The 22,534-nt window shown below is 39.8% G+C and overlaps 3 protein-coding genes across 13 annotated transcripts; 1 reads left to right on the forward strand and 2 right to left on the reverse strand.

The window, feature by feature from the left end:
- Positions 1 to 265: 265 nt before the first annotated feature.
- On the reverse strand, positions 266 to 14,805 carry arsg (arylsulfatase G). Of its 5 annotated transcripts, none has more exons than XM_013272763.3 (12): positions 14,686 to 14,805; positions 13,743 to 13,828; positions 8,994 to 9,233; positions 6,225 to 6,460; positions 4,666 to 4,780; positions 4,320 to 4,466; positions 2,760 to 2,971; positions 2,592 to 2,672; positions 2,396 to 2,504; positions 2,043 to 2,163; positions 1,287 to 1,377; positions 266 to 838 (listed from the first exon to the last, which is right to left on the reverse strand). In XM_013272763.3, exons 3-12 carry the CDS (start codon positions 9,218 to 9,220, stop codon positions 558 to 560), a joined length of 1,620 nt encoding a protein of 539 aa, XP_013128217.1. In that variant the 5' UTR covers positions 9,221 to 9,233; positions 13,743 to 13,828; positions 14,686 to 14,805; the 3' UTR covers positions 266 to 557. The 5 variants fall into 5 exon arrangements, with proteins under 5 accessions (XP_013128217.1, XP_003438627.2, XP_013128221.1 ...); XM_003438579.5 differs by lacking the exon at positions 14,686 to 14,805 and adding an exon at positions 14,355 to 14,490; XM_013272767.3 differs by lacking the exons at positions 13,743 to 13,828; positions 14,686 to 14,805 and adding an exon at positions 12,891 to 13,197.
- Positions 11,817 to 17,920, forward strand: LOC100710820 (monocarboxylate transporter 7). Of its 3 annotated transcripts, none has more exons than XM_005448160.3 (6): positions 11,817 to 11,835; positions 14,915 to 15,140; positions 15,244 to 15,387; positions 15,496 to 15,624; positions 15,848 to 16,849; positions 17,206 to 17,920. In XM_005448160.3, exons 2-6 carry the CDS (start codon positions 14,918 to 14,920, stop codon positions 17,397 to 17,399), a joined length of 1,692 nt encoding a protein of 563 aa, XP_005448217.1. In that variant the 5' UTR covers positions 11,817 to 11,835; positions 14,915 to 14,917; the 3' UTR covers positions 17,400 to 17,920. The 3 variants fall into 3 exon arrangements, with proteins under 3 accessions (XP_005448217.1, XP_025765435.1, XP_005448216.1); XM_025909650.1 differs by lacking the exon at positions 11,817 to 11,835 and adding an exon at positions 14,323 to 14,461; XM_005448159.4 differs by lacking the exon at positions 11,817 to 11,835 and adding an exon at positions 14,687 to 14,829.
- amz2 (archaelysin family metallopeptidase 2) lies at positions 17,639 to 22,396 on the reverse strand. Of its 5 annotated transcripts, none has more exons than XM_005448155.4 (7): positions 21,863 to 22,239; positions 21,302 to 21,590; positions 20,832 to 21,005; positions 20,577 to 20,705; positions 20,213 to 20,376; positions 19,855 to 20,031; positions 17,639 to 19,148 (listed from the first exon to the last, which is right to left on the reverse strand). In XM_005448155.4, exons 2-7 carry the CDS (start codon positions 21,588 to 21,590, stop codon positions 18,993 to 18,995), a joined length of 1,089 nt encoding a protein of 362 aa, XP_005448212.1. In that variant the 5' UTR covers positions 21,863 to 22,239; the 3' UTR covers positions 17,639 to 18,992. The 5 variants fall into 5 exon arrangements, with proteins under 5 accessions (XP_005448212.1, XP_025765437.1, XP_005448211.1 ...); XM_025909652.1 differs by lacking the exon at positions 21,863 to 22,239 and adding an exon at positions 21,682 to 21,843 and having other exon boundaries at positions 21,512 to 21,590; XM_005448154.4 differs by lacking the exon at positions 21,863 to 22,239 and adding an exon at positions 21,682 to 21,842.
- Between the last annotated feature and the right edge of the window lie 138 nt (positions 22,397 to 22,534).

Raw genomic sequence — 22,534 nt, forward strand, 5'->3', positions numbered from 1 at the left:
AGGGCACCTGTAAGCTGCATTGAGCTGTTCAATACTGGACATTTACACCAGAGACTCATTAAACCTCAGAAATGATTTGACCTCTGCAACAAGTTTTGTTTTGTTTGTTTTATTTGTAATTATATTATAAATGTTTGAATATTATATCAAAAGTCATCAAATATCCAACAAGATAACAATAAGGATCTATTTTCAGAAGTTTGGTCTCCAAAATTTGATTAACGCAACAAAAGTCTCTGCCTTAAGCCCAACCCTATCCACTAAATTTAGTATGTCTTATGATCTGATATAAGATGTGTTATTTTTCTAAAATTACTGAGAATTACTCCAGCCACTGTTTTACTAACAGGCCAAAGTTCATCCACCTACTTCTCTTTGCCCTCTCCTCCTGTTTGTACATGTCCTGTAGCCTCTGGCCATTGAACCCCTTCACTAATGTCATCTTCTACAAACAAAGTGCTAATCACTTTTTTTTTTTAAAGAGTGAGATTTGTTTCTCCATCTGTGAGCCTCTCTTATCAGACTCTTGTGTGAGTGTTTACATGTGAATTCCATCCTCAACCCAGCCTGGGGCAACGACAAACAGTCTGTGTCAGGTCACAGCACGGTGCTGCTGACTTGTCTGTCCTGTAATCTGCGATGGACACTGACTTGTCAGTGGCGATGTCCCATAATAGCTTCTCCCTCCTGCGAGCGATCCTCTCCGCTACCACCTGGTATTCAGTTGTCTTGACATCCAAAGGTGTTTCCTCAGCCTCATCACGCTCAAGATCAAATATTAGTGGAGGATCATGGACCTGCTGCTTTCCTGTTCCTCCACCGCATGCTTCTGCTGCACCTATAAAGAAACAGGAATACGTGCATTCCTCATAAGCCCCTTTTCCACCTACATTCAATTGAAGAGTGTTCTGAAACACTGCTGAGTTACTACTGTAGTTCAGGGTTTAGAATTATTTAAATAAATGCAAAGATAGTCATTTTTGCAAGATGATGCTTAAGGATGAGAATGAATCTGCTACAGTGTAGCCTTTAGGGTTGTTTTTCTTTTTGAAATATCTGTCTGCTGAGCAGGGCCACCAGTCTGGTACCACCATGATGACATTGTGTAAACAATCCACCACAGTGGTAGGGCATAACAAGCAGCACTGCAAACATACGTGAATAAACACGTCATCAGCATTAGAGAAGTTCGTTTCTCAAGCTGTTGTAATAACATGACATGATGCCTGACTGTAGTGTAATGGCTTGTGGATGGTGGACACGCGTGCCCTCCATTTGACCAGTACCTGTGATGTAGAAAGCTTTGTGTTTCCCATTGCGAACTGTCTGAAGGTCACCAAACCTCCCTGCAGCACCACTGTTAGGGTGGAAGAGAAACTACAGAAAAGAAGGATTGATGTCTGCAGGCAACTCAAAAATACAACATCACTGTGAAAAGTACACTAGCAGGCCACTTGGTAATACACCTTGCTAATACCAGGCTGAACCCTCTTTCAGAAGATGGGTACATGTGGTCATAAAAGCATGGATATAGTTAGCAACAATACTCAGGTTTTGGCATTTAAACGACTGGTACTCAATTGGTTCTCAGAGAATATAAGAAAGCATCCCTCACACTATTACACTACCAGCAACAGACTGAACCATGGACACAAGCCAGGATCGTTCTATACTTTTATTCTATTCAAGCCAAATTCTGACCCCGTATTTAGAGATGCTCTTCTGCATACCCCGGTTGTAATGAGTGGTTATTTGAGTTACTGTTATCTTCCCATCAGCTGGTCATTCTTCTTTGACCTATGTCATTGACAAAGCAGTGTTGACCAAAGAACTGTCGCTCACTGGATATTATATCCTTTTCCTGGACCATTCTTTGCAAACCCTAGAGATGGTTGTGCAGGAAAATCCCAGCAGATCAGCTGTTTCTTAAATACTCAGACCAGCCTGACTGGTGCTAACAACTGCTGAACAGGTGTACGTAGCAAAGTGGCCAGCAAGTATATACAGCTAAATATAAATTCAAAGTGATTTTTTTTTTTTACCTCGTGGCCCAACTGTTCACCATGTAGGAGGATATTTGTGGCATCAATGCCATCATAACGTCTGTCAGAAGGGAGTGTTACCCCCGCCAGAGACAGAACAGTTGGGAAGATGTCCATACCACTGCACAAAGAGATAAGGAGTGAGTAAGCACTGTTTTTAATGGCTGGTAAAAGACTGTTGGGTGAGTCAGTAAACAAGGTTCTCCTGTACTCTTTGGCTTTATGACCGTGTAGGGTAGTCATATAATTTATAGGATCTATAAAATTGCTCATCTATATTCACAAATATATTGTATGCATATACCCATTTAAATGATATAAACTAGCCTGTGCATACTACTAAAGTGGTCCACCTGAGCAGGGCCGAGCTGGTGGTATTTGCAGGAATCCTTCCAGGCCAATAAGCCACTGTAGGCACTCTGTGACCACCCTCCCATGTAGTCTGCTTAGCTGAACCGCCACCTAGTACACAGGCAGAAAAAATTAAAATATGATGATGCAAAGCAATAAAGTGGACTTTACAGTGCCCAGAAAGTTCATTTTATTTACCTTTGCTGGTCTGCCATTTGCCTCTGAAGGGCCCTACGCTTCCTGCATACTGGCATTTCTGTTCCCATGGACCGTTGTCACCTATAACGAGTGTGCACACAAGGCAAGACATTCAAGACAGTATTACAGGCTTTGTCAGAATATCAGACATGAATCCCAGTGACCAACCAGTGAACCAGATGAGTGTATTGTCTCTGTCTGTGGCATCAGAAGCATTCTTTATTGCCCCAACCAGACTATCCAGCTCTCGCAGACTGGCAGCATACACTCCACTATTTGGGTGATTATCAGTGGTAGGGGCATCTGGAGATAGTGGAGGGGCCAAGGGGACGTGCATATGAGCAAGTGCTATGTAGAGCAGATAAGGCTGTCCTTGCTCACTGAAAATACAATTAATAAAAGGAAACTGTGTCAAAAAATAAGGCTGGCGGATGCTGCATTGAAAAAATAAACTATTGGCTTACAAGCAGATTTGTATTAAAGCTAAATGACCTGACAAACTCTTCATTCACTGACTGCCAAATGCTATTTCAGACACTTGTCACAGCAACATAACAGTAATCCTGGACAAACACAGTTATGGGGTACTTGGAGAGCAGCCATCAGCTGTGTATTTCCTGCTGATGATGCCTCGGGATATCTGCCATGCTATTGTGCTGTGTTGTGCTTTCATAGCTCCAAACCAGCTTCTACATCAGAATTACCCATTTTTACTCATGCTTAAACTGAAACACAAACATGTCTGTCAAAAAACAAGCAGTTCTGTGCTTGCAATTTAATTTTTCCATCCAAAACACAGCATTATCAACTTAAAAGACATCACATAAATACATAGTTTGTGTTCAGTAGTACTACCAGCACTCTTATCTCTTGCCGATACATTTGCAGAGTTTATATATGTAACATTGCCATATAGTGCATACAGCACTGAATGTGTTTTTTGTTCTGTTCGTAAATATGATATAGCATCTTTCAAAAATATATACTCTACTGGAATAAGCTCTGTTAGCAGGTTATCCTGTTATTAACAATTTCCATCAGGAAAAATCATTCCACACAAACTTATCTTAATTCTTCATGGTTCAGAAATCATAAAGCACACCAAAGAGCTATACTAAAACATTGTGGTAATGTTCTTTCATTATTATAAACATGGACAACCTTGTAAACTGCAGCACTTTCTTCTTTTCTCATCCAAGGCAATCAACTACAGATGTTTGCAAGAGCTAGTACCTGTTTTCACCTGATTTTCCTGATCTCAACACCTTGTGTGTCGACAGAGGATCCACAGTACATGCATATCCTCAGGCAATAAAGCAACATTTTGAAACACTGTTCAGATCAAGCCGATGATAACAGCCTCACGTGGAATCATTCAAAGAGAATCATTTAATGCACAGATATTGTATTGTATTGTTGTGGAAATAATGCGTGAAACTCAAAATCACATCAGATTTCACTTCTTAACTTTCACACACACGCATATTGTCTAAAGAAAGATGTAACATACCTATACCTGATAGATTTCACTGGCTGTAGGGAACTAGGGCTTTTTTGGCTCAGACACATGGTTGCAAAATAAGGCTCAGGAAACGCTGTGCTGCTTTAATGTACATTTTTAACAGCATATTTGCACTACAGTAACCTTTCTAAACTTAACACGGGTAACTCATGAGGTGCAAATATGTTTTTAGCTCATACAGGTCTGTACTGGGTTCTGTACTGTACCTTGCATTGTGTATAATCCTGAGTGCAGCAGACTTGTATTGCTCTGTTAGTGTCCACAGGTCAAGCGGCTGCTCCACAATACTGCTATTTTCAATCAGAGGAAGGCCGATTCTGGAATAACAACCTCCATGTATGTTCCTCTTCAATCTAGAGCACAAAAACAATAAATTGTAATAAAACTACATTTGGTTTGGTGAGGCCTTGGAAGAAAGGACTTGTATCCATGCATACTTGTTGTATAGGAAAAACTTATACTTCTAATAAATAAATAGCTACTTGCAAAGTTTTGCTAGTCACTGTGCAGCCTATACTTTCATTATTGTGTGACACTGTCACAGTACTACACCTGATCACTTGTGGTCCATATGAGTCACAGGGGAGGCACTGGGGCAGGTTATATCCTGGGATATCAGTACATCCCATGTCATTACTGAAGGGAATACCTAAGTAGTAGTCAAAACCTGCACAAGAGATATAGAAAATATTGCAAATATTAATCAAAGTATCAGCGTGTTATCACCTTACCATAAAAAAGGTCTTATCTCTCAACTCTCTACATGTGTCCTTATGGTAACTAGAGTAGTCAGGTATTTTTCCCTGCACTACCTGTTTATACCTGCCTGAGCACAAGGCCAGTCAGTGCTTTAAAGATGCTGATGTGAAAGTTTTGTGGTTGTGGTGCAGGGAAGGGGATGGGACGGGGGCAGTTGTAAGTCTGGCCTGTGTGTTGTCAGGTGCAAATATGTTGTCTCACTAGACACAGCTGGTTGGAGGACGTGATTAGTGACCCTGTGCAGTCTGCTTCCTGCAGTGAGGCCGGCAAATGTTTCACAGATACCAAACAACAAAACTTAAGTGGAAAGATACAGCATTGTGCAACAGGAAAACTGTCTACATTAACCCACTGATCACTGTTTTATGTGAAACACACAAAAAGTATTGAATGCTCAACCGATAGATAAATACCTGCACATTTATTTTTTCAGCATTTCTTCTGGCTGTACTGCTGCCATTTTGCTAACTCTTAGCAGCTGACTGTAAACTCTTCGCAGTTTTCTATCTGGATTGGTCACTAGCAAATGTAAATATACTTCTATGAATTCTAAAAGTATAGAGTAGCATGTGGTTTCCACTTAAAACATACAATTTACTGTGATTTAGAACAGATTTTATGAAAACTTATCAGCACATTTAAATAAAACTACGTATCAAATTGTGTATCAAAGGTTTAAATATTGAAGTGACAAAAGCAAAAGTCTAATATACTGTCATGGTCAAAGAAAGCACAGTATCTGTCGTTTCAAAGGTTTTAAAGGTAGCATGGTTTAGTTTTGTGATGTTAAATGTGAACAAAGCACAAGACTTCTGCATTGATGTACCAAACTATTCTAGAGTGAAATGTGAGGCCATCTGTCTGACAGATTGTCCAACGCATTACAGTGATCCCAAATGTAGCAGCATATCCACAACAGAATGACTGACAAAGAAAAAATCAAGATGTTATAATGGCCCAGTCAAATTCCAGACCTCAACCTGACTAAAATACTATGTTGGGGCATTAAAAGAGCTGTGCATAAACCTCAGCAACCTTTGAAAGATGTGAGGGAAGACAACATGGGGGACAAAGTCACACATAAAATGAATATTTAAAGTTACTGCTGCTAAAGGTGATTCTACAAGCTATTAAACCATGGACTGCACTTATTTTTTAAACACTGCTTCCACATTTTGGCTCAGTTTTTGTTAAATAAATAATGACACAGTGCAATATATCATTATATTATTTTATTATACTTATATTTTGCACTTAAATAGTTCTTATCTAAAACTAACTGCTATTTTTTCCACTACATTTTGGTAAGCTGAAGTTGACAGATGCTATGCTTAAATGTCAGTCCCACATACCTCTGTTAGTTGGACTGTATAGTCCATTGTGTCCGAGATGCCATTTCCCGATCATGGCAGTGTGATATCCTGCCTTCTGTAGTAGCTGAGGTAAGGTAACTTCAGACAGAGGCAGACCAGCCAGAGAATTCACCCCGAAGTTGTGAGTCACCCCGTTTCTTAGGCCATAACGACCTGTCAGGATAGCAGCACGGGACGGAGAGCATGTTGAGGCTGGGGAGTGGAAGTCGGTCATTCTGGAGAATTAAAAACATAAAAAATACATTATCATCATATCATCCTGTGTTTTTGTGTTATTCTTGAATTTTCGGTTTGGTTTTCATTATTATTCTAACCACATCAAGCTTCACTTTTGCTTTATTTCACTGTCATTTTAGTGAAATTTTCTTGGAAAATCACTGACTTCTGATTGTATTATTCTATTTCCCAGACTGTGTTCCCTGTTTTGTTTATGTATCTGTGCTTTATAACTTTCATTGTCTCTTTCATCTTGGTTAATGTGCAGGAGTCTTCTTGTCTCAATGTTATCTGACTTTTGGTTATTGCCAGGTTTACATTGGAGAGTTCTTTTCAGTGTCTAGTTCTAGTTATCCTGCATGGCTTTGTGACTGTATGCATCTCTCATACTGACGCCTCTTGATATGAACTGTTTCCTCGTGTGTTCTGCTCTGTGTTATCTGTGTAAATACATGATCAAGATGCTTTTATGTCCTGTGTTTCATGTTTTCTGGATTTCTGTTTGCTCCAGTGTTGCCTGATGCCTTCTGTCATGCTTTGTTGTTGTTGGGCTTTTTGTTCCTTTTCCCATGGTCTGTGTGAGTACTTTGTCTTTAAAAGGACTCACAAATAAAGGCTCCACTTGTAACTTAACTTCCTGCCTCAAAGTCTTCCTCTAACATAATATCCCATATTTTCTCTATGGACTTCAGGTCGAGCAAACTGGCTTGCTAATCAAACACAGTAATAACATGATCAACAATTTATTTGGTAGTAGTTTTGGCATTGCTGCTGTGATGGCCAAACCCATGGCCACACTCTAAAGTTGGTAACTCTTGTGTATTTTCATTTCTTCATTTGAACACAATAACACACTTTAGTTTCCAATAAGTTTATTGATTGGTTTGGATATATTTGTTCCATTTGTAAGCGTGCATGGTTATGTATTCATACCAGTTCATTATTTTGTTTGATTTCTGACTAACCTTTGTTTCTTTTACTACTTACCTGCCATCATCCCTGGTTGGGAGTTGCCGGACAAAAGGTGATTGGCAGGGTTTGAAACCACTAAATACAAAGAGGGATAATTGGACCGCACCACCACTTCCTGCTGAAGGGGAGAATGTGTATTTTCTTTAATTTAAAAAAGCTTTTGTATTTGATTAGATATTTGAGTTTAGGGTTCACTGGTTTTGATTTTCTTCTTTGGTGTTTAGTGTATAAACAAACCAGGCGGTACTGCATCATTTTTGTGGTTTATGATTGTGTTTTTTTTAGTTACCCCTCGTGTGTCATAGTGGTCTGATCAGCCATTATATATACCCTTGTGTGTCATTTCCTGTTTAGGTCAGTTATGGTTTTTTGGGCAGTTGCTTAGTTTGTTAAGTTTGCAGTCTTTGCCTGAGTTTCGTTTTGTTTCTTTGATCTCTTTTATGAGCTCAACATTTGTCATTTTTGTAAATGTAATTTTTGGGGTTAAATAAATGGAAACCCTATTTTTCTAATCATTCCTGTGACGACTCCTGTTTTTTCAACTTGGTCCATCACAGTTGCCATGTGCTATGCCTTGCTGGAAAAGGAAATCAGCATCTCCATAAAGAATGTCAATAGATGGAGGGCTCAAAAATGACTAAGCTGATTGTGGATTTCATCAAACACACTGCACCATCCGCCACCCATATGAGAAGATAGTATGGCACTCAAAATCACAGACTCTCACCAGACTTGTATTCTCTCTGATGTTCCTCTGGAATGTAGGTCCTTGATTTCTAAATGAAATGTGTACTTTTGTTAAAAAGAGAACGTTGGACCACTGAACAACAGTCTACTTACTTTTCCCCTGAGCTCAGATAAGATTAGACTTAATTAGAAATGCAAAGGTCACAGCCCTTTTTCAGAAGACATCAATGTGTGCTGCCTCTTGATGCACTGACAATATCCTCACTCCACTACTTTTGAAGCTCTGGAGCTTGGAGCCATCCCTGTTGCTTGTACATCTTTTCCTGTCACACTAATTATTAACTAATTGTGGTAGTGTGGTTAATAATAATTACTTATTATTAATCTCTAGCTCAGTTCCACAGAGTGCCTTCATCCTGTGTTGCTCACCTCAAACCCAACCAGTCGTGACAGATGGCCGCCCCTCCGTGAGCCTAGCTCTGCTAGAAGTTTCTTCCTGTTAAAAGACCATTTTTCCTTCCCACTGTTGCCAAAGTGCTTACTTAATTGAATTGTCCCCTCCAGTCCACCTTCCATTAATATTCTTTGATACAGTACCCTGTGAACACCAAGTTTTTTCAGCAGTGACCTTCTGTGGCTTACTCTCTTTATAGAGGGTATTGATGATTGTCATCTGATGTGGACAGCTGTCAAAGCAGCAGTATTCTCCATCACTGAGTTTACTAATACTGAACTATATATGCTGGTGTACTGTGCCTCAGATAATAGTATTGAAGTACTGACATCAAAAACAGCCAAGGGTAGAAACATCCGTCTGATACATAATGAATATAAAATAAGAAAAGGTTCATAGATCTGAATCAAATTTTGTACCGTAGTCCTTGCAGGGCCATCAGGTTGAGGTAAGGTGTGTTGTTTGCCCTCTCTTCGAGCTGATTAGCGTCCAGATCACCCCAGCCAATGTCATCTGCCAGTATGATGATGAAATTGGGTTTCTCTTTGGGTTTATCAGCTGTGGGTCCATGCTGGGACACTGTCTGGAGCAGCAGCCCGAATAACAGCATTGCAGCAAAAAGAAGCTGGGGTGTGGCCTCCGTCATTTTGAATCAAAACCTGCAAAAGATTACTCGCAATTATAACCTTAATTCCCCAAAAAAGGGATGCTTTGTAATAATAAAAACAGAAAGCAATGATCTACCAATCTAAAAAGCCCATATTTTAATCACAATAGAACAAATAGAACAAAGAAAACATAGAAATATTTTACACATACATATTGTTCAGTTTGAATTTTATAGCAGCGACACAGAGACTGAAAAGGAAGGAACAAGACTGAAAATCAATACTGGATGCTTGTGATGGCCTAATGTTCTAATTTTTTATCCATTATAGATATCTATGGTGTGCTTCTTTGTTTATATCCTTAGGATGTAGTTTAGTTCTTGGTTTTGGTTTGTTTACATTCTCTTTCTTTTTGTTATGTCTCCCTCTGCATTTCCTGTGACACCTAGCACAGAGAACCCCTCCTTTTCTGTGTTCAGTGTTGTCCCGTTTTAGTTACTTCCTGTTTTAATTTTGTAAATATTGTCCCACGTGTTTAGTTTTTGGCTTTACCTTCCCAAGTCTTGTTTCTGTGATTGGTCCTACGCTCCCACCTGTTTCCTCTTCTCTAGTTACCTCTTGTGTATTTATTGTCTGAATGTCCCCTTGTTCCTTGTCATGTCTTCCCCACTTGGTAGTGTGTTGTCCTTGTTCCACATCCACTAGTGATAATCGGTTATTGATTATTAGCTCAGCTTTTGATGTAAGAGTTCCATAATAAACCTGCCTCTAGAGCTTATTTTCCATCAAGAGTCCTACATTTTGGTCCACATACTTCCCACCACACTGCCAAATCGTGACAGCCTCAGGAGGAACTGCATTAAAATCTGCATATGCAGGTTAAAGCTCTACTGTACAAAGCAGAACCCGTGTTTGCACACAATCCAGAAACGCTGCTGTCTGCTCTGGGCAAAAGTGAACTTAAAATGGACTCGGGCAAAGTGAAAAACTGTTCTTTGGTCAGACAAATCAAAATTTGAAATTCTTTTTGGAAGACATGGACATCAAACAAAGGACTATCTGGCTTGTTATCAGTGCTTGGTTCAAAAACCTGCAGCTCTAATGGTGGATGCATCAGTTCTTATGGAATTGTCAGCTTGCACACCTCGAAAAGCAGCATCACTGCTGAAAGGTATATACAAGTTTTAGAGCAACATATGCTCCCATACAGATGACATTTTCTTCAGTGAAGTCTTTGTATATTTGAGCATGATGAAGCTAAACCGCACACTGCAATGATTACAGCAGCATGACTTCATAGGAGAAGAGATCGGGTGCTGAAGTGGCCTGCCTGCAGTCAAGACCTTTCAACAGCTGAAAACATCTGGCACATCATGACAGGAAAAATATGACAAAAACGACCCAGCACAATGTGGCCATATTTCTCTCTCAAAAGTCCAGCAGCTGGTCTCCTCAGTTTATGAACTGTTGTTAAAAGAAGACTTGATGCTACAGAATGGTGAACATGCTAGACATCCCTGCGTATCAACACAACACATCATGATACAGCTTTATTAACTAGTATCAGGTATTGACCAGTGCTACTAGTTTTAAATATGAGTGTTTGTGACTGTTGTGCAGTCTAGGATCAGAGTGTTATAAACTAGCATGGAGCAAGACGTCGCTATGTTTAAGCTTCTATGGAAAATTACTAACTACATTCCAAGATTTTGCAGAGTAAGCTTAGACAGAATAACGAGATCAGTTGATCCAAATTACCTTAAATCATTTCAAAACCTGTTACATATCCTGTAAAAGAGACTTTGTGCCTCATCACACCGGCACGTGTGATGTTTGTCTAGTTCCTATCAGTTTTAAGATGGTGTCAGCGTTTGTGGTTAAGAATTAATCAACAAAAAAGCTGACATTTTATAGGTGCATCGAAAGAGTCGTCAGTGAGCCCACTGAGTCAGATGTCAGTGAGTAAAATGTTTTGGCATAGAGCAGCAGAGTTAGTGCCTTGCACAGTATGTGTTTAAGTGTTTTTTAAAGAATCCTTAAGAAAAAAACAAGTATTACATTATGTATGACTGGACAGTGTAACTGTAGAATGATACTCTAAAAAGTGCAATCCTTAATTCGGGTAAATGGCAGACATCACTTTTTAATCAAACAAAGTTTAGGGATTTAAAAAACAAACAAACAACAAATCTATACTTTTCTGATTTGACAAAACGTTTTTCAAATATTCAAGTCTGAGGTTGGGCACAAACTCCCTGTCTGTCTGTCTCAGCTATTAACTCAGAGCACCGTTCAAACAACTCAACACCCCAAGTTAAAGAACTTTGTGTGGGTGTGTGTGTTTAGTTTGCCGGGTACTATGAAGAACTGGCTGCAACCAGATCTCTTTAACCCCTTCTTCCACCCCCCTTCTCTTTCATGAATGTCAGCTTTTATCTGATACAGCATGCTTGTACACGTGCGTGCATATATGTGATATATGTGAGTGTGGGTGTCTTTGTACACGTGTGTGTCCTCGTGAAAAAAAAGACTGTGGAAGTATGTGCACCATAAGTTAGCTTAAGTTTGCAAGTTCACTGACGTCGCTCGCGCGCCACTTACAGGATTAAAGCAACGAGCGAAGACAGGACCCTCTGAAAGTAGCTTCTTACAGGTGAGACAGCTCACTCCGACTTATTACAGCCATGTCATTACAAACGAGTACGTTCGCTTTTAATTAGCTACTTTAAATAATTATCCGGCCAACACTCGACGCACAACGCGACGCACAAATACTTACAAACTATTTGCGAGCACTTATTTAGGTGTTATTGCCCAAGGACATCACGCGCCCCCGCAGACGGACCGGATTGCGTCAGTCGCACGAGAACGGACCGCTGGGGTGGGCACCCAAAGGTTAACATTACCACCCCCGTCTCTGGCTCTTAATTTAAAGTTATTTCTCTACAGCTAAATAGTGTTCAGTGGTTAATTTCCGGCTGTGATTAAACCATTTTATTTTATGTTATATCATATATATCATATTTCTTTATTAATTTGGAACCACACAAACACGATAAAGCTAGAATAATTTCAAACGCCTGAAAAAAAAAAAAAAAATCATCAAGCTGCAGTCTGTGGTTGTCAGTTAGTATTTTTCCACGCCTTTAACTTTTCTAAAACTTGATTATATCCTTGGGGATTAGTTCGTCTTGTGACTACTTTTCTTGATGCATTTGATAATATTTAAGAAACGGATCACTTAGGTTATGAACTGCTACTTTTAAAGAGCCGAACAATTTGTGCGTACTGATTAAACATAAGTTCATTTGTAAGTAAATTAGTTAAATGTTGACCTTTAAAAAAACAGTTAATTAAAATCAGTTTTATTTATATATCGCCAAATTACAACAAGGGCCGCCTTGAGGGGTTTTTTATTGTAGGGTAAAAACAATAATAGAGAGAAAATCCCAACAGTCAGACGGTGGGAAGGAAAAACTCCCTTTTAACAGGAAGAAACCTCTGGCAGAACCAGGTACAGAGAGGGCAATCCATCTGCCACAACTGGTTGAGGGTGACTCACCAGCTATTTTATTTGGTACACAAGATGTGTGACAAAAACCATCCCCCACACCATTACATTACAACCACCACCAGTCTTTTATGTTGTTTATGCAAATTCTAACTCTACTGTGTGAATGTTATAGCAGAAATCAAGACTTATCTGACCAGGCAACATTTTTCCAATCTTCTGTTGTCCAGTTTTGACATGAGTGAGACCCAGTTTGGTCTTCTGCTGCTTTATCTGCTTCAAGGTTTGATGTGCTATTCATCCATAGATGCTTATTTCCATACCTTGGCTCTAACAAGTGGTTACGTTATTGCTGCCTTCCTATCAGCTCAAAGCAGTCTGGCCAATCTAATCTGACCTCTGTAAAGCCCAGAGATGATTGTGTGGGAAAATCCCTGCAGACCAGGCCATCTGGCACTAACAACCATGCCAGGTTCAAAGTCAGTCAAATCACCTTTCTTCTCCATTCTGATGCTCAGTGACCATGTCTACAATCCTAAATACACTGAATTTCTGCTATGTGATTGGCTGAGTTAACAGCCAATCACATGTTCTACTGCGTGAGTTAACAAGCAGTTTATCTAATAAAGGGACGTGTAAGTATATGCATAAAATTAAAATGTTAATGGAAGATTCACTGAACAGCTTAGTAAGTGTCACAAAATATATGTTAAAATGTGATCCATTGATGTGCTTGTGTGTGTTTGCTTTTGCATGTAATAATAAAGAATGTGCATGATGACAGACTTTTATCATTCTGGTCATTCATTGATGTTTACATGCTTTACAGAAACGAATACTACAGAGTAATTGTGTTAACTGAAAATTTACAGCAGGTGTCCAGAATGCCATAATTGTTTGTTTCTTTGTTTTTCAACATATATATGACATGTAATATGAGAAGCCTGTATATCAAAAACAGGATTTACACTATGCTTAACATACCAGCACAGCTTACGAAGGCTAGGTTCAGAAATTTTACAAAATCTGGCAGGGAGGGGGATACTTACACAACGGGTTTGCAGCTCTGGAGAGTTATGAGGTCAAACAAACCACGCTGGAGATTATAAATCCAAACACAGGTAGGCTGGGAGACCTGGGAATGCCATAAAAAAACTCAGACGCATGGAAAATGTATAATTCTTGCACATAATTTCACAAAGGAGCGGTGTCTCTATATCACCTGGTGGTACATTTAAGGATTTAGGATTTAATCTGGCATTATTGCTTCATTTTTTTCTCCCGTTCTTACAAAAATAACAAGATATTTAGCAAAGTAAAATAAAAAATTTGTCCTAAAGTTGCATGGACTACTAGTTCACAAAATCCCCCCCCCCCACACACACACACACAGCATTAATAATTGATCAGGGAGAATGGAGAGGCTGAACTTCAGCGGCTGTTGCCTTTTCCCCTCCTGACCATCTTTGGTTGCAGCACTGCCAGTGTTTGTACATTAAACAGAAGTCCGTAAGAATGTACAGAGAGACTTTATTTAAGAGGCAAGCAGCTAAAGAAAGAGCGATATAAAAGAGGGTGTAACACTATATGAACATCTACTGGAAGGCCCAGCCAGTTATCAAGTCAGCTGATTTGTGTAATTTGACAAGGATCAGGCTTACCACCTCTTATTCAGACTGTCTGTGATCAGAAGAGGAGCACTTCAAAAAGCTTTTTCGCGGAGAGTGACTCAGTCCTCACAGAGCTGAAGCTGACTTTTGTGCGGCAGGTACCTACAGGACCACAGCAGCGCGTGCGCCCGCTGATGCAAGATCGTTTATTGCTAGAAGAAAAAAATGGCAACTCACTCCTCCTTACATTTACCGCGCAGGCTGCCGAACCCGGAGAGCAATTTCCAGTTTAAGATGAATTTTCCCCGAATGCGTCATTAAAGTATTCCTGCCGGTTTGTGTGAGCGAAACGGAATTGTGGGTTTGATCTGTAATTACTTACTGCGAGTCCCGGCCAGTGTCCTGCGGCTGTGGGCGCATTCTCGTTCCGCTCGCGTTCACGCGTCAGAGCGCCTCTACAGTAACAGTCCAGCATTTGTTGCCACCCTACTTTGTGTTTTTGTCTTAATTCGATCATCCAGTCAAAGTACGCACATTTGATTTATTATTATTATTACTTTTTTTTAATTGATTACTTTGCAGTTACGCTAACCCGCTGTTTTTCTTTCCAGGGCATGGGATTGAGTGGTTTCTTGGGGCCCAATGTGTACTCGGAGGTCCCTGACGGTGGCTGGGGATGGGTGGTGGCTGTGGCATTTTTCTTGGTGGAGGTGTTCACCTATGGCACCATCAAAAGCTTTGGCATCTTCCTCCAGAACTTGATAGACGAGTTTGGAGAGACCAACAGTCGAGTCTCCTGGATTGTTTCCATTAGTGTGTTTGTCATGGCATTCAATGGTAAGCACATGTGTTGTTGCTATGTGGCTGCAGCTTTACAAAACTTAACATTACAAACATACAAAAATAACAGTGAAATAATGAGAATCACTGTACCACTTAGCTCCTTTTGCCTCCATGATGACCAACCGCTTTGGCTTTCAACTTGTTGTCATGACTGGAGGACTGCTTATTACTTCTGGCACCATCGCCACCATCTTTACCAGCTCCATAAACCAAATCTACATCACCTACGGATTAGTTGCAGGTATTCATTTAGTCACTTTTTCACTACTTTTCCACTTCCACTCCAAAAACTTTGCACACAATGCTGTTATTCTTTGAATTTCTTGTACAAATTTTTACAACTGTGCAGGCATGGGTTACTGTCTGACCTTCCTCCCCACGGTGACCATTCTTTCTCAGTATTTCAACCATCGGCGATCTCTGGCCACTGCTGTCGCTTCTACTGGAGAGTCACTGTCAATGTTTGCTTTGGCACCAGGTGGGATGTTTTTTATAAAGACACTTTAAAGACAAGCATGAGTGAGGGGGTTTAGAAAAAACATGTAATTAATGTTTCTAAATATTATCAAGAAAAGATTACAGTTTGCAACAGTTTCAAGATCACATTTTCATTTTAAATGACAGATCTTTAACATTACATACTTAATACTTGTGCAGATTTGTTTGTGGACTCTCATGGAATGCCTCTTCTTCCCTCTTAGCCTTTGCAGCATTAAGGGACCATATTGGCTGGAGAAATACCATGGCAGTATTAGGAGCTTTGCAAAGCGTCATCATCATCTGTGGCGCACTGCTTCGGCCGATAATTATTAAACCCAGTGAGACGCTGAAACCAGAGGCTGACACCTTAACCTTAAAAGATCTGAGCACACATAATGACTATACAGAGGGCACAACTTCAGGGGTCTCTGTGACAAATAAGGCATTCTCTGATCAAAATACCTTCTGCAGTTTGACTAATGAGCTAACTACAGGCTCTGTGAGCACAGCAGACTCTGGTGTTCAGTCTCTAAATTACACTGACAGCAGCAAGCAACAGGAGACAGCTTTACCTCACAAAGAAGCAAAGGTGGAGATTGAACGGGAACAATTGGAAGAAAGCAAGGGAGAAATAAAAACATCTGAAAAAGAGGAAAAAACAAGCAGAGATGCAGAAAAACAAGCGATGAAAGAGGAACTAAACAATGCAGCTGACAAAAAGTTATCTGAAAACAATTCCAAACTCTTGGACTTCTCCATCCTCAAAGAATGCAGCTTCATTTTCTATTCTCTCTTTGGACTGTTTGCCACTCTGGGCTTTTTCGCTCCACAGCTCTACATCATCCAGCTGAGTGAGAGTCGAGGAGTCGAAAAGGACCACGCGACCTACATGCTCTCCACCATAGCCGTGGCTGAAATCCTAGGCCGATTCTCTATCGGATGGATCCTCACACGGAGGCAGTTTAGGAAGAAGAAGCTTTTGGTGCTTTTAGCATGTGTGATTACACTGACTGTGGTGCTGGTGGGATTTACTTTGGTCACAGAGTTTTACGGCCTAGCTGTGTGCTGTGCTCTCTATGGGTTCTTCTTGGGAACTGTGGTGTGCACCCACATCCCTCTGCTGGCTGAGGATGATGTGGTGGGGATAGAGAGGATGACTTCAGCTGCTGGCGTCTACGTTTTCATCCAGAGCTTTGCTGGGCTGGCAGGACCACCACTTGGAGGTACTGAGGAATGCCATATTTACTGGAGATAACCTCCAGGATCAACTTTACTATAGATAATACTATATCTTAAAACAATATATATTTTAGTAGTGAAGAACACACATGTTCACTTATGGGATTTATGGGAATCTTATAGTTGGAGTTACAAATCATAATCTTGCAAAATACACACACACCTAAAGTCTGAAGTGTGGCTGGATCATCCAGATCAGGATATTTGATTCAGTCCCTGCAGAGCATGACAAGACACAATACAATTGCTTCCAGCCTTTGTTTAAGATGAGTACATAGACCTTTTGACAAGCTGGCTTTTTAGTTCTTAACTTTTACCTCTATTCTCCTTTGCTCCTCAGGCATGCTGGTGGACATGACCCATAACTATGGATCAGCCTTCTACTCCTGTGCAGCTGGCATGGCTCTGAGTGCTTTGTTCCTGGGTTTGGTGAAGCCTGCTAAGAGAGGATTTTCCTGTATGAGGAGAAGACGCTATGAAAGCAATGCAGCCCACAAGGAGGAGAGTGAAGAGCAAACTGAGGAGAAGAACTAGAGATCCAGATGATTTCTCTGACTTTGACACTAAGTGATGTAGAGGGTGTTTTACCTTTTAAGCTGATGTAAAATGAGAGTAATAAAGGGTTCAAGCCATAGAATGGTAGTTGAAGGCGAATGCTGATAAACTGTAACAGCATGAATACACTGAAGAGAAAGACGTTTACTAAGTGCTTAAGATCTGCCTTTGTAGGCCTGGTTTCTGAGAGCAATCTCAATAATTTTTAGACCACAGTATCTAAGTGATAATCGTGCCTTAATTACCTGATATACCAAACAGTGTTTTTTAACAGTGTCAGTATTGCTACAATGAGTGCCTTTAAATTATCTTTGAAGAAGCTTCATTTAGTCTTGCATTTAATGGATGGCAGTGACAAAGGGTACACTCAGAGTGATTAAGTGTTAATCGAGGTGTCTTAGTTGGACAGGAGACTTTAACACTTACGCTCAATAATTACCTCAGTGATCAGGACAATAACGATAGCTAGACAAAATGTAACGCTAATGTAGCAGCAAGAACAATCAGTTGCACAGATCTTTGTTACACTTGTTATGGGAAATACCTGAAGCTCAGGAGTATTTGATTATATGTGTCTTACTTGCGATCAAATCAAACTGTCACTAAGTTAACGGTGCACTGCTATTTAATACGGGATGTCAACCCGCAAACAATTTTTTGTATCAAAAATGTGTTTGTTCATAATAAAGCAACACTGTGAAACATACAGGTGAATGTGGTTTATTCTCTAAAACCCAGGAGACAAACTGACAACATGTTCATTCACTGAACACAACATTTATTTGAAAATATGCAAATTAATCCTAGAATAAATAGATACACTGACAGAAAAGGAAATTGCTGAGTTAATCTTCCAAAACCTGTAAACCTATAAATGCTAACAGGATATGATAAATCTTATAGGCATACTACATGTTTAATTGAATTTACATTGTGGAAACACAGGTTTCCAAAGTGCTATCATCATGTCATTAAGTAAAATAGACTTGTTTAGTGCTTTAGTCTATGATTTTAACTGCTTTCTAACCATCACAGTGCATTGGGGGCAATATTTTTCAGATTGAAGGAGCTGAGAATTAACCCACTGACCTTCTGATCAGTAGATGACCCACTCAACCACGCAAGATGCCCATTACATATGGTTTTGGGTTTTAATCAGCACAGTTCAGTAGACATTTTACAGTGGCTAGCCAATACTTAGACTCTGTATACATAGAATCTACTTCGAAAATCAAACAGCAACACACATGTTAAGAACAGAAAAAAATTGGACGGATGTGTAAGAAAGCACTCTCAGCCACCTTCATCAAAACACCAAGTGATGGAGGAAGAGCGGCTTTCCATTACTCCAGTAGTGTTAGACCTGAAGAATGAAGATATAAAAATTTGGGGGATCATAAAAAGTGCTTGTATGATTGAGTGGATGAATGCAATTTATAAAGTGCTCAAGCAGAGTTGAAAAGTGTGAGATTAAAAAAGGAAAACAGTCCATTAGCTGCGTGATCAAGAAAATAGATGGACACATTTTTGACATCTATTCGTTTCCATTATCCAAAATTTCTTTTAGAACTATTATTGATCCTTTTCCATTATTTCCAAACATCTGCAAACCCAAAGTTTGGATGCATGAAACGCTTCGGTGGGTTTTGTAAAGTGAGGATCGGTATGACTGGCTGATGCCTTCACTGATGTTTGAGTCTGATCCTCGTCCATCCAGTGAAGTAAGGCCTGTTAAACAGTAAAAAAAAAGAAAAAAAAGAAAAAGAAAAAAAGGTAAACTGATGTTTTTTTATAATAATAATTATTATTATTAATTTTTCATCTTTTTATTTTATGTATTTCTGTGTATCTTTCCATTTTTCATTTTTTATATGCATTTTCAATACTGTGTGGGAGATGCTTACATTCTTGCTTTGACAGTCACTGTTACCAGATGCTTCATAAACAACAAATAAGTGCAGTGTGATGACATTTCCGCAAAACGTGGAAAACAAAATAAAGTATGAGAAAAAAATGCAGAGCTAAAAATCAAGCCGTCACTGGGAAGCAGCCTGTGTGAAATATGTTTTTTTACTATCTACTTGCTCAGCACACTGGGGTCAAAATTCAGTCTGATTTAAGGGCCCACTGTGAACTCAAGCATGTCAGATAGGCTGAGAACACAGTGCAGCACATAGATTTTGCTAGAAATCTGAAATAATCAATATTTTTTAACCCATGACCCCACATCAAATAAGTACCCAGATGAACTCTCACTATTCCAGCACAGAGTATACAAAGACTATATCTTTGTTAGAATAACAATGACCTGATAAACTCCTTCCAATTAATGTCTTGCTGGTGTTGTATTTATTTAATAACCAAACAGTAAAGAGAGTAAAGGGATTAATAGTGTAATTATCTCCTTGTCTTCAGCAAAAAAATGTGTCATTACCTTGTATCTTTCAGCTATATTGAAGCCGATTGCGAACTGCAGTTTGCGAAGGCAGATGGGGCAAAAGTCCAAGGGCCTTCGATCAGACTCATCGAGGTGGTTGGAGCCTTGCATGACACAGCTCAACCACTGGCAATGTGAGATTCCAAACATGTGGCCGATCTCGTGAGTCATGGTCTGGAGCAGAAACATTAAAGTTACAATGAAGACTGAAAACAGACACAAGAGTGAAGGTTTACAAGGGTCTACGGAAATGAGTGCTTTGATAAGAATTGTTGATACAAGTGGGCAGATCATGACCACTGGCAAACCAACAATAACTAAATACATTAAGTAAACTGAGGGTTTTCTTAGTAACCTTGCAGGATCGAAGCAGCAGAGTGCTGGTGATCGGTGGAGTGTAATATCCGTCAAACACAGAATAATCCTCCTGCCTTGGCTGAAGATGCTTCTTCAGCCTCCCAGCATAGCTTCTCTTATAGAAGTTGTCATCATATCTGGCAAAACTGAAAACGCCCATTCCTGTACACATTTAGGAAGAATTAGAGCACAGGAAGCTATCTCCCCTCTAATGTATTTCACTTTAGCACTATCTAGTGGCTACTCAGTCACATTACATCACACAAAAAAGTAAGCATCTCCTCCCCAATGCTCATGGAACAAATTGCATCAGGATGGATTTGTGTTTGAATAACCTAGTGCTTTGCTTTTAGAAAACTCACCCTCTGTCAGAGAAGCTTGTCCAAAGACAAAGTTCCATGAATCTTTGGGGTAGAGGTCAATCATTGTGATTCCAACAATACAAAAAGCGTCTTTTGGTTTCCTCTTCTTCAGAAATTGTAGCAGATCGCCTTAATTTAAAGAGAAAAACAGTAAGAAAGTTGCACCAACCCAGATTGACACTGCAAGGAAAATGTCCAAAGTCACTAACTGATATGGAAAATTGTTAAATGTAGGTTTTTAAAAAAAGTCATTACCAGTGAGAATTTGAAGGTTGTAAGAGTTACTGTTGACCCTGAAAGAGCACTTTGTTTCAGACACTGCAACTGCTGGAAGCAACTTCACAGAAAGCCCATAGAAGAAGGCTTGGCAGTAATCTCGCAGCCACTCCACATACTGGTCTGTCTGGGCAGCAACTTCTCCAAAAGAACCTACAACAAACGAAGTGCAGAATTAAGCCTAAGCAACCAAGTTGCATGCTGAATTTTGAGGACACACCCTTTTGTTCCACACACTAGACATACTTTACCCATTTGTAATGCCCAAAATGAACTGACTATATTTTTTCTTTCTCATTTTTTCTTCTCATGCTCTCTATGTCCACTGCTAAGGGTATCAACTGAAAGCTACTGAATCCTGTGAGAAACATTTCACAACTACCCACACATACTCCGCTAGAACTGAGAGAAATAGAGATTCTAAGTACACAATATGCAAATATGCACACCTATGGTTTGAATATAAATAGTACTCTGGCTTTCATTTGGGGTCTTGCGATAAGGCTTTCTGTAGAAGGCCTCAAAGTCTTCAGGCTCCTCGGGGTGAGCGAGGATCCAGTCAGAGTCAGAGTGCACGGTGATGAGTTGGAAAAGGGAACCCGGCTGCCCTGCGCGGAATCCTTCCTCCAGAAGGCGCTTTTCTTCTTTTGTGTACTTACTGTAAACCTTAGTTAAATACTCAGAATTGGAGACCAAAGCTGTTTGGAGTTTCTCTGGAGTGTACTGGATCACCTTCATCTGCAGGAGAAATGCATTGCATTAACTTGATTACCCTGCAGACAAGACTCTGTTTTCCTATCACATAAATTGATTCTTTTTATTCCTTTACATGGATGTCTTGCCCTCTTTGGATGCATGTGGCAAGGAAAAGTTTGACATTTTGAGAAATGTATTTGCTTCTTGCCGAGAGTTCGATAGGAGGACTGATCCACTCTAGTGTTTTGTGATAAACATTAAGTCACCAAGAGATCAGAGTAAGCTAAACTAAAATTAAAGGGAAGTGACTGCACCTGGCCAAAACAATTGTTTGTCAGTCAATTACGGTCCGGATTCTCTGAAGGGAGGTACTGTGTGTAAAATGGCTGTACTTCCTGAACAGTTATTCTAACTCTTTTGTCAAACCCCTTGAATATAAAAGCTAAATACTTATGCACTAATTGTAGGCTAACTATATCAGGTCAGTCCAGTTCTGTCAGCAGCTAAATGGGAGACTGGAAGACCTTTATCACACATGAATATTAATAGCAGCTACATTACATTACAGTAAATATAAACTCACTAGCTAGCTTAATGCTACATGATATTTTCTAAAGAATAGTTAGCAAACGTGCTTTTGCACTTTTGTTCGATACACAATAAAAGACACTTAAAGGTACAAATAAGGCAAATGAATCCATGGGAAAGGATACAATAATGAGAAAATACCTTAACCGACACTTCTATTTGTTCACACCGGAAGCTATATTTATGTACGTCATGTAAACAGAGGGGCGGAGCTAAAGAAAAAAGAAAGCTCGCTGATGCGATTGTCCTCCAAAAGACTTCGGAGTATCACGTATTGTAGTGCAGACATTAAAATCGGATTTATAGTAAACTTGCCGGTCTGGTTTCTCGTAGCGGACTGTTGCAAACTAAAGAGAACTATTCAACACGCTTAATGGCAAGTAGACGTCATACGAAAG

This window comes from Oreochromis niloticus, linkage group LG8 (assembly GCF_001858045.2).
Source record: "Oreochromis niloticus isolate F11D_XX linkage group LG8, O_niloticus_UMD_NMBU, whole genome shotgun sequence".
NCBI lineage: Eukaryota > Metazoa > Chordata > Actinopteri > Cichliformes > Cichlidae > Oreochromis > Oreochromis niloticus.

Excerpts from the sequence above, each read along its gene's own strand:
- arsg (XM_013272763.3), bottom strand. The coding sequence starts at position 9,220 with ATGACGGAGGCCACACCCCAGCTTCTTTTTGCTGCAATGCTGTTATTC. Across the intron at positions 6,461-8,993 it reads ATGGCCCTGCAAGGACTACG|AATGACCGACTTCCACTCCC; the intron begins GTACAAAATTTG and ends TTAATTCTCCAG. Across the intron at positions 839-1,286 it reads CAAAGCTTTCTACATCACAG|GTGCAGCAGAAGCATGCGGT; the intron begins GTACTGGTCAAA and ends GTTTCTTTATAG.
- LOC100710820 (XM_005448160.3), top strand. The coding sequence starts at position 14,918 with ATGGGATTGAGTGGTTTCTTGGGGCCCAATGTGTACTCGGAGGTCCCT. Across the intron at positions 15,141-15,243 it reads GTTTGTCATGGCATTCAATG|CTCCTTTTGCCTCCATGATG; the intron begins GTAAGCACATGT and ends TGTACCACTTAG. Across the intron at positions 16,850-17,205 it reads GGCAGGACCACCACTTGGAG|GCATGCTGGTGGACATGACC; the intron begins GTACTGAGGAAT and ends TTTGCTCCTCAG.
- amz2 (XM_005448155.4), bottom strand. The coding sequence starts at position 21,590 with ATGAAGGTGATCCAGTACACTCCAGAGAAACTCCAAACAGCTTTGGTC. Across the intron at positions 21,006-21,301 it reads TATTTATATTCAAACCATAG|GTTCTTTTGGAGAAGTTGCT; the intron begins GTGTGCATATTT and ends CGTTTGTTGTAG. Across the intron at positions 20,706-20,831 it reads CAACCTTCAAATTCTCACTG|GCGATCTGCTACAATTTCTG; the intron begins GTAATGACTTTT and ends CTTTAAATTAAG.